The sequence below is a fragment of the Medicago sativa genome, chromosome 5 (genome assembly GCF_051527215.1).
Source record: "Medicago sativa cultivar Bolivia chromosome 5, Bolivia_mono, whole genome shotgun sequence".
NCBI lineage: Eukaryota > Viridiplantae > Streptophyta > Magnoliopsida > Fabales > Fabaceae > Medicago > Medicago sativa.
Window position 1 is genome coordinate 5,578,846 of NC_140753.1, and position 11,197 is coordinate 5,590,042.

The following is an 11,197-nucleotide window of genomic DNA, read 5'->3' on the forward strand; positions in this document are numbered from 1 at the left end:
TGATAGGTTTATTCTTAAAACTTTTAATTAGTGAATCCCTTAAAAAAAAGAGTACTCACTTGCAGGAGTACTCTAAATATTGTGTTATGGTTTATAATTATCTGTCATTTCGCAATCTATCCGTCTGATATAATATTTTGTCAAAAAAGTAGCTAACCCCCGTGCGAAGCACGGGTTTGTAACTAGTTGTTTCTAAAAAATGATTCCTAATAGGCTCAGTGAAGGAACCTAGTACTTGAGTATAAGACCACATTCAATTCAACAAGAGAAAGAAAGTTTCTTTGTTTTATTTTTATATAATAAACCTCTCATTTTTATTGAGTATATAGATATATAGACTAAGTACTAAATAATTGTATCCAAAAAGATGGAGCTATGGTCCATCCCAATCATTGAATTATCACTTCTAAATTAGTTATAAAGAAATCAGTACATATCTTCTTGTGTGTGTGTACACGTGTGTATTTGTTTTTCTATTGCTTTAGATAGACTTTATTATACATACATTTAGCATAGCCAAGTCACTTTCCAATGTTTTAGACCACGTATATAAGTTCAGGAAAATAATTAATGGGACTTTAGTATATCCAAATAATTGAACAATTACATGTGGTGTGTGAACACAATTGCACAACTCAAATTAAACAGATTAATTTTGAGACAACCAAATGAAATGAACAACATCCGAAGATTGTGTTCTGGTTTCAGTTCCAAAGTTGTCAGAAATTACAGTCACAATTCTTTTAATGATAATTCTGCTTCAAGTTCCTTCCTAACTCATGGTATCCATGTCTTTCAATGTCCTGTAAGTGCCATTCATATTCTCACATCCATTGAATTATTATCATCATTTCATTATCCAATATCACATGTGAAATGTTTTTTTTATTTTTTTGTTTTTGTGATAGGATTCAATTGGAATTGTAGCAAAACTATCAGATTGCATTGCCTCAAATGGTGGTAACATTATTGCTGCGGATGTTTTTGTACCTCAAAATAAAGGACTCTTCTACTCTAGAACGTAACTACTTACTAATCTCATTCATTATTTGTCTTTTAACTAACTAGCATACACACATATTCAATTCATTTTATTTTTCTCATTGTTATTACAGTGATTTTGTTTTCGATCATGTTAAGTGGCCTCGAATGCAAATGGAAGACGATTTCTTAAAAATCTCTAAAACATATAATGCTGTGAGATCTATTCTAAAAGTGCCAGCTCTTGATCCTAAGTATAAGATTGCTGTTCTTGCATCAAACCAGGTACACATTATTAAAAGTTTGTTAACATGTTTCTATAAATAGAGTTAGTTAGGTTAGTTATCCATGTTATCTTCATTTTATTTGAGCTCATAATTATAAATAGAGTCGCTTGTATTCATCATTGATCAATTGATAAATTTATCAATAAATAAGATATTGTAGTAATAATAATATATTTTTTCAATAAGTATAGATCCTATAATTTATATGTATAAAGGCACAAATTACACAAATAAAGGCACAAATTGAGTCATTGACACATTTCTCAAACTGATGATATAAGTAGACTTTTATGCACTCGAAAACGTAATGCCCTCTCTATATTGTTGCAGGACCATTGTCTGATTGATTCGTTACATGGATGGCAGGATGGAAGACTTCCAGTGGATATCACTTGTGTAATTAGGTGAAATTTCATAAACTACTAAGCTAAACTGATTTATGTTTTTCTATGTAATATATTTTTTCAATCTTACTCATTGTCTCCCATGATCACATTTAACAGTAACCATGATAGAGGTCCAGAAAGCGAAGTGATTCGTTTTCTTCAAAGGCACAATATTCCATATCATTATTTAAAAACAACAAAAGAGAATAAAAGAGAAGAGGATATCTTAAAGCTGGTTCAAGACACTGATTTTTTAGTACTAGCAAGGTATACGAAGGTAAAAAAACTTGTTAGAATTCATGCTCTCTGAATGTTTACTATTATTTCAGTATTTTCTTAAGAGTAATTGTGGCAACTGATTTATTTGTGTAGATAATATCCAGTAGCTTTTTAAGGAGTTATGGAAAGGATATAATTAACATTCACCATTGCTTGTTGCCATCATTTAGAGGCAGCAATCCATTTAAGCAGGTAATCTTCTTGGGGGATGAGAGGCTTCGCCATAAGCTATCTTTAGGTTATTTTCATAAGCTCTCTAGAATAGCTTATAAAAACAGCTTATAACATATGGAATAACTAAGTTGTTTATCCAAACATGGTGCAAATGTGTTTAATATGATAGATTATCTTGGCAGGCCTTTGATGCAGGTGTGAAAATAATTGGTGCGACAAGTCATTTTGTGACTGAAGGACGTGATGCTGGACCTATTATTGAACAAATGGTGAACAAATTTAACACATGTTTATATTTTAAACTCATTTGAGTCAAATTGATTGCTTTATTCATAAATTATGCTACAACCTTTTCAACTGCAGGTTGAGAGAGTTTCTCATAAAGATGACTTGCAGAGCTTTGTGCAGAAATCGGAGAACATTGAGAAGCAATGTCTGTCAATGGCAATCAGATCTTACTGCGAGCTTCGAGTATTACCATATGAAGAAAAGAATACTGTTGTATTTTGAGGGCAAACATAAACTATACATAATGTAATATTTTACCAAAATGTGTAATTGAACAACTCACATTATATTCTACTTTAGTGATAAGACTTTCTGATATACCTTGACACTTTTAACCTGTTAAAATTTTCACCTGAGAACAGATGCAAAGAACATTTAAATTAGACAGTACGTATTTATAATCTGATTGGAAATATAATAGATGATCAATATGCTGCTGAGTTTTTTTTATAAAGGTGTAACTGTAGATGTTGCATCTAGCTCTTCCTGCATAATAATGTGATGTTTTGGTCTGGTTTATGTGGTTTCGGAGTAGCTAAGTTATTGTATAATAATTGGATTGACCAAGATATATTTGTCACTATTGTTGGTTTTAATTTATCCAAACTGTATACTCTTTGAGGGATCCATAGATTCAAGGTGGAAAGGGAAAGAGGAAAACAGGTAAAACAGTTAAAACAGAAAATCAAAAAACAGAAAAAACCTAAGCTGCACAATAACATACTAACTAACACAAGACAAATCTAAAACTAACAAGAAACACAAGGCATTAAACTAATAGTTTTGGTTCTATTCACTGGTGCAAAACTTGTAATTGCTATTAACCATGTTATTGGTGCAAAGTATATACCAACTTTGTCAACAATAAATTTTCGTCGAAAAATCTGGTTTGCCACCTTTAGTGGAGTTTCCCCTCCCAACCGCAAGGCTCTCTTTTGCATGTCGTATGTCCAAGTTGTAAGCCTAATATGCTCTTAATGGCCAATTGGCCATTTAGCAAAATTTTAGATGGAAAAAATAATAAACATGAATAAAGGATGTTAACAATTTTGGATAGCAACTAACGTGTGTTCGACCTAACACCAAACTACCATTGACACAATTGAAATATACATACCTCATTATATTGCAAATTTAAATATACAAATATTTTACTAAATTATTCCCAAAAACATGAAAGAAGCTTCATCCAAGTTGGCTTTATGGATAATCTTCATTATTCTTGCATCTAATACATGCTTTTGGCTTGCAGGGGTACAACTCAAAAGGATGGTAGCAGCACAGGCACAACAAACTTATAATATTAAATGTCAAACAGATGCAGACTGTGAAAGCCGATGTGATGCAGGAGTTTGCGAAAAGAACTGCCTCGAGTTGCCTAGTATATGCCTCAATGGCCAATGTGCATGTCCCTTTGGCCCTGAACATTCTGTTGCCAAAACCTTGCCAAATTCAACATGTGCCTTTGATGATGATTGCTTAAAGCTCTGTCCTTCTGATTGCAGCATTAGAAGCTGTCTTGAGGCTCAGTGTCACTGTGGATGTCATGGATAGCAAGCTGTCACTGTGGATGTCATGGATAGCAAGCACATTTGATGTCTATGTACTATTATATTGTATGTTGATATTCCATTTACTAAACTACAACAATCCTAGATTTTTAAATAAATATACTATAAATAAAAAGGTTGATGTTAAATGCCTCAGTACTTTTGTGCTGCACATTTGGTACTTATAGGTATTACTAAGGTTTTAAATCATGATTGTTGATGTTGTTGTTGTTGTCGTGTCGTGATTTTTAATATTTCAGAAAATCGTGTTTAAATGACATCGACATTGCCTCAAATCTATGATACTGTGGTAACACGTATTAACAAACATAGCCATAAGCAGCTCCTGTAGTGAACATTATTTCATTTTTGTGATTACATTTTGTATGGTAGAGGTATAATATAACGTTCTTATGAGTTTCATAGTTTGACAAAATTTTATATGTCCTACTCTATTGAGACATATACAAAATCCAAACAAATCAAGAACTGGTACTAATATTTAAAAAATTCATAGATTTTTCGGTTGTTTCAGCAGAGTTGACTCGACCAAGTAGAAATTCTATTCCATCAACCCATTTTTGCTTGTGGAGTTTGCTCTCACACTTAAATTCTAGAAGACCTTGTGCAGTTTTGAGGCCAAAATAGAGATCTTCAGAAGCTTCCCTTTCTTTTCTGTATGGCCATGCAGAGTCTTCATTACACACTCCATAAACCACACCTATAAAATAATAATCAATCTATACTCAAAAGAAAGAACCATACAAAAATTTCTGAAGAAAATGATTTTTACAATGACATATTGGCAATAGATAGTTGCAGCAAGTTATGTGCATATGATTGTTACAGTCAAGATATGTTTAAAAATGCTTACATTTATTCTTTTTGGAGAAAGCTCCTCCAATGTGCTTGCTTTTGATCTTAATTTTGACCTGAAAATTAAGATAAATACAATTTCTTATCTCCAAAATTCATCTCTTTAATTTTTGTTTTTAGGCATGAGTTAGAGTACCTGATATTTCTTGTTGATGTAAACAGCCACATGTTTCCATCGTAATGCACCTGAAATGAAATATATCAACCATAGAGTAAAAATAATGATACAAAATAAAATCGAATGCAATGATGTGAATTCCTTATTCCTTTTAATTGAGAAAGAGCTAAGTATGAGCTTTTACAATTTGTACCTTTTTCCGTAACCTGCAACAAATCTCCCTCGCATGGAGAATGGTTCTCATCAAATATCTGACACTCAGAAGCAGGAGAACAATGTGTTTCTGCAATTCCTCTATCATAGGGACTAATTGATGCATTTTTCTTTGCTTCTTTTGGAAATCTTGCTCTCAAAGCTGCTTCTCCTCTCAAAGCTTACAGGAAACAAAAAATTAGACCAAACCATCAATATTGTTCCATATCAAATCCTACAACTTACAATCATAGAAAACAATGTTTTAAAAACGAACCAGACACTGAACCACGAAAAAATCGCAATAGAACCACTCAAATAGCTAAACCATAGATAATGTCAGTTCACAGTTCAACATTGAGCCGTTGAACTGTCTGGTTGAGTTTGATTCTTAAAACATTGATAGAAAGAAAAAGTAAGTACCTGTTGCAGCTGCAGCAGTAAGAGTCATTAGATCACCTGGCGTTTGAATATCGACCGCAGACTTAACAGTAGAAGCGACACGGTCATGATCAGCACCTGCTAACTCTGCCATTTCAACACAATAAGATGCTAAGAGCTGTGTGGCTGAAGCCATAGCAACATCCAATTTAGAGTGATTGTCACTACTAGCAACCACAGAAGCCAACGCGGAGGCTAGTCCGGCAATTGATAGTGCAGAATGCACGTGCGCATTCTCTACACGTGCTCGATCTTTCCTCTTAACAGAAGTGTTTGCATTCCCATGATGCTTCTGATGTAAGTGTAACCATTTTCCAATAGTACCCATTCGACAATTAGTAAATGGTATGAGCTTTCCAGGCTGCAAAAGATGAACACAGAACTTGAAGCTTGAAAGAACATAAAAAATACACCAACCAAACATGTTGTTATTCTTTATTTGTCCATATCTGGGTTTCAACTTTATTAGTCTTTTGCTTAATTTTTAGGTAACAAACAAACAAATATCTAATGCTATTTGCCCTGTTTGGATAAATAACTTAATTAAGCGTTATAGCATAAATGCTTATCATATAAATGCTTATGTATAAACTATTTATATAACACAATTTAAAATGAAGTCAAATTATTTTCATAGTATCTATAAGCTGTTCTTATAAACTATCCTGGAGAGCTTATGAAAATAAGTTGAAGACAGCTTAAGGGTTTACGTTTGTAGTTAAGTTCATATAATTCGTTCAACTAGTCCTGATCTAAAATGCATTAAGTATTTGTGAGATTATTTAGGAGAGCTTATGACTCTTCCACAAGCTGTTTTCAACTTATTATCTATAAGCTCTCCAGAATAGCTTATGAAAATAGTCTGATTTCATTTAATCTTATGTTGTATAAATAGCTTATTCATAAGCACTTATATGAAATGTACTTATGCTATAAACGCTTAATTAAGTTGTTTATCCAAACATGGTCACAATTTGTTTGGATAAACAATTTAATTAAGCGTTTATAAGCTATTTCTACAATAAAAGATAAAATAAAGACATACTTTTTCATATAATCTATAAGTTGTCCCTGAGAGCTTATGGACGTTTAATAAACGGTTCCCATATACTCTTCCAGACGGACCTCACAAATACTTATGCGAGTAGATAAACTCAAATAAATCAATCCAAATAGGCCTGAAATGTATTGCTAGTCAACATTGACTCGATGAATAAGCTTACCGTTAATTGAGGCGCAGAAATCACTTCCGGCAATGTTTCATGAGTCTTATCAAGAAAAGATTGCTTATGTTTCTCAGTAAGAGCCTTTGAAATCTCAGAAGCAGAAAGACTCCAGGATCTAGACAAGAACTCCATAGGCTCAAGAGGTGTTGGTGGCTCAGGAATTTCTGGCAAAGAGAACATTAATTTGTTTAGTTCATCATTTTCTTTCATATCTTCAAACTCTAACCCTTGCCATTGCCATGATCCTTTTCTCCAATGTTGAAACATATCACTTTCATTTTTTTGATCCATCATTTACTAACCACTCACAAATTCTGTACATCAAAAAATATATGAGTTCATAAAAATAAAATAAAATAATTCCATCTGATTTATAAACTTTGATGATCTCCACAAATATATATATATATATAGGGCTAAAAAGAAAAAGTTATAGGGAGAAACCTTGTAATTTTGATGAAGAGAAGGTTAAGATCAGTTGAGAGTGAGATATAGGAGACAGAAGTGTTGTGTTAAGAAGAATGTGGTGGAAGGAAGAAGATTATAGTAAAGAAAGAATATTATAAGGTTGAATGGATAGAAAGAAAGAAAAAAACAAAGTAATATGGTTGTGAATTTAAGAAAAACATAATCCTGAATAAGTGGGTATGGGTTCTTGTCTATGAAGAAATGAAAACCAAAGTACGGTGGTAGTAGTGAACCTTTTTAGTTACAACGTTGGTTTAGTTTAGCGCGTTTTCGTACGTAGTAGGAGTACTTTTTTCGATTGTTCTATGTGTATGTGTAAGAGTGTAAGTGTAAGCCAATCCAATCAATGTGCTTGGATTGGATGGACCAGTAGTTTGGTCTGGACGGTGGAGTCGTGTCGTCGTAGATACTATTGCTTTTGTAATCTTCCTATGGTACTTTTCACAATTCTCTAAAACACTCCATCTTTGGAAAAATTAGTCATAAGTTTTGATTCTTACTTATAATAATCCAAAAACATTCGATGAGATGAAAAAAGATTTTTTTCAGCTTTGCTCAAGTGTTCTAGATTTGAATTCCACCTTGAAAATACGACAATGTTAAATTTTTGAAAAAGAGTTTGATCATTGTGATCGTATTCAAGTTGGTTCACACAAAAATTTCAACTCATGACAAAAACCAATAATATTTGAATGATAGATATTAATTTTATTTTTTTACAAAGAATGATCTATATTTATTGATAGGCTTATTAAAAAAAAAGTTTTGCTTTAACAAAAGGTTCAAATCTCAGTCAAAGAGAATATGAGACTTTATAATTAATTTACCATATTACTCTATATATTTATAGTTAAATTGAATTTTTTTAGATCAATTTTGACTCAAAATTATTAAAATTAAAGTCTTAGCTTGGGATACATGACCTTTAAGCCAACCCTGTTTAATCCGTTTGAGTTGAAACAAATTTGTGATTGAACCACTCAATTTTTTTTTCTCCAAGAGGAACCACTCAAATAATTAAATTGCAGACGGTGTTATTCATAGTTCAACCAATAAATCATCCAATTAGCTAGATTTGATAAAAAAAAAAATCATACAATTTGATTCAGTTTTGAAATATTGTACAAAACTTAATTTTATCGTAAGTAACATTTACTACTAGTACTTAATTATAAACACTCTTAAATCATACTGTATCATATTTATCACAAGACTTTCAATAATGACAAAATTAATTTATGAGGTCAAAAAACTATCTTTTTTTGGTAAAATAAAGTTTAGGTGGGTTCGGCTCCGGTAACCACCAGGGTCAGGGCAGGCCTCCGGGCCCAAAAGGCACTTACAGAGGTACTTACAGATTACCCACCAACACCGTTCTCACATCGGCAGTGGGAATCGAACACACAACCTTTTGAGGGGAAGTGGCCCGTTCCTTACCAACTGAGCCAACGTGTGTTGGTAGGTCAAAAAACTATCTAGCACTCAGATAGTTTTTCGGTATTATTATTATTATTATTATTATTATTATTATTATTATTATTATTATTATTATTATTATTATTATTATTATTATTATTATTATTATTATTATTATTATTATTATTATGACACTCTCCAATGTGGCTATGAGTGGTCTTTATGAGATTTAAGTTGGGATTATAGAGAAAGGGGACTTCTAAGTTTTTCATTGCCAAAGAAGAAAATCAGAAAGGGATGTCCTTATTCTTTCCCTGTGATTTAGAAAGTTATCATACTTTTTCTAAGGCAACAATGAAAAATATTTAGTTGGCCACAACCTCAAATTAAAAGTTTCTTTTTTGGTAGTGGTCGGGATTTGAACCATGGACCTTGCATATTTTATGCATTGTCCCAACCAGCTGAGTTAAGCTCACGAGGACAAATTAAAAGTATTTGAGCATACATGCATAGATGATAAAAAAAATTAAAAAATAATAATTTAGTCACATCACTTAATTTTTTCTTTTTTTTCTTTTTAATTTTTTTTTCACGCATCAAAGACCTCCCAACATCTTAATGCCCCTACTTAGGTCACAAGCTTGCGTTACCAAGCTCGACAATTTTTTTATTTTTTTTAAATGTGTGTGTGCCTAAATAAATTTTATTTGGGGTTGTGTCTATGCAAAAGTTGCTCGGCAAAAGTTATCATTAGTCTCGATTACTTGGGACTATTTTATTGTACCAAAAGCATAGCCCACACTTAAGGTCATGTGGCTTATAACACTTCTAAGATAATGTCTCGATCCCAAGTCCATAACATTGTATTTATGAGTTATTGTCTGTTTTACATCATATATGAGCCCTCGCAATTTTGTCTTTTGTAAAATGCGTCTTGTGAGACTATTTTAGTGTATATTAGAAGTATTTAAAACTTTTTAGAATGTGGTCTTTGTCTCGTGTTTGGTACTTGGCGTTAGGATTTCGAAATCAAGCCAAATGAGCTAAATAAATTGGCAACGAACTCTCTCTTTCTCAAGGGAATTATCACTAATTTGAAATATCGAAAGGGATAAGATTCCAATGTCCAATCCAATGAATACTTTTTTTGGATAGGCAATCTAATGAATACTGATTTGAAATTTGGAAGTGTACTAGCTAGTAAGAGTCAATATGTGCAAATACAAAGAACTAAACGTGAGAGTGCCTAATCGTGTACCAACTTTGATAGATTTGCACACAAGTCCAATATAATTTGAATAAAAACAACTCTACTTTTTCTCAGATGAAGAAAAGAAGAAAAAAAGTCAACACAACACTTATTTGCTTCGATTTGTTGCTATCGTTAAATTGAGTTTTCTTATTTAAAATTGACGAATCCATTTATATATCTTACGTACAGATGTTGTGATTAGGGGTTGGAAACAAGTAGCCGTTCACATTAGGTAATACGTATCACTTACTCCCCATCTTATAATATTAATCGTTTAAGATTTATGTACGATTTTTAAGAAAATGAGTGTTTATTTTAATGCTAAGTGAAGCGAAACATTCCATCAAGAATTGGTCGTTAATAATTTTGATTGGCCGACACCCTGGCCCACATGTATTCCCCTCTGGCCCACACGTTTTCCACAAAACTAGTGCTTATAAAACTAGAAAATACTCACCCGTGAAGTTTTCCGAAACATTATTCGGGACATATAGCACGGCTGTTACTAAAACATTCATATTAATTTTAGTTAGTGGAGTAGTTAAGTAGGATGAAATTTAATAAATAAAGGTATAAAAGTGGAAAAAAAATGATGCATTGATATTTTAAAGTGAAAATTATTTTGAGAAAGAAAAAAGATGTTTAAAAGACAATTATTTTAAGACGCAAGGAGTAAACAAGTCCGGTTAAGATATTTAACAAATGGAATGTTTGGATTGATGAACCATTGTGATTTGTCAATGTTACGGTCATTTTAAACACACACTTAATACTCAAAAAATCTTTCAAGTCTGCAAAATCAGAGCTATATAAATAAAGGGAAATATTAACTTGTGCCTTCAAGGCACAAGTTCTTTTGCATTATTTTTTTATAAGCAAATATTTTATTATTATTATTACTATTAGCGGTTGATGAACACTTGTGCCCTTGTATACGTTCTTTTATTGTGCTAACGCCTGTAAATTATAGATTTTTTTTATGAAATTTAGATTTTGATTAAAATTATATGTATAGATGTTTGTGACTTATTATAACAAATCGTGTTTATATTTTTCAATTACATATCAATATTGCAAATATAATATAAACTCTTATACTTTTCAATAACACCAACAATATATCATTTTGAAACTATAACTTTATTTAGAAAGCAAAGAACTTTTATGACCCCTCTCAAAAAAAAAAATCTTTATGACCTATTTAAAGGTCTTCTTGGAAAATAGATTATCGTGTCGGTCATACTTTATATAAGAGGTTAAGTG

At 31.9% G+C, this 11,197-nt stretch overlaps 2 protein-coding genes across 2 annotated transcripts; one reads left to right on the forward strand and one right to left on the reverse strand.

Annotated features, from left to right (window-relative positions):
• The first annotated feature begins 580 nt into the window (after positions 1–580).
• On the forward strand, positions 581–2,711 carry LOC146919456 (formyltetrahydrofolate deformylase 1, mitochondrial-like). Its single transcript, XM_085712811.1, has 8 exons — positions 581–805; positions 909–1,021; positions 1,116–1,266; positions 1,599–1,672; positions 1,772–1,931; positions 2,027–2,125; positions 2,290–2,376; positions 2,471–2,711. The coding sequence occupies exons 1-8, from the start codon at positions 608–610 to the stop codon at positions 2,615–2,617; spliced, it is 1,029 nt and encodes a 342-aa protein (XP_085568937.1). The 5' UTR covers positions 581–607; the 3' UTR covers positions 2,618–2,711.
• Positions 2,712–4,311: 1,600 nt separating this feature from the next.
• On the reverse strand, positions 4,312–7,553 carry LOC146919457 (auxin canalization protein (DUF828)). The gene is made up of 7 exons (XM_085712810.1): positions 7,243–7,553; positions 6,796–7,112; positions 5,555–5,933; positions 5,133–5,312; positions 4,958–5,007; positions 4,820–4,877; positions 4,312–4,666 (listed from the first exon to the last, which is right to left on the reverse strand). The coding sequence occupies exons 2-7, from the start codon at positions 7,090–7,092 to the stop codon at positions 4,428–4,430; spliced, it is 1,203 nt and encodes a 400-aa protein (XP_085568936.1). The 5' UTR covers positions 7,093–7,112; positions 7,243–7,553; the 3' UTR covers positions 4,312–4,427.
• Positions 7,554–11,197: the final 3,644 nt, after the last annotated feature.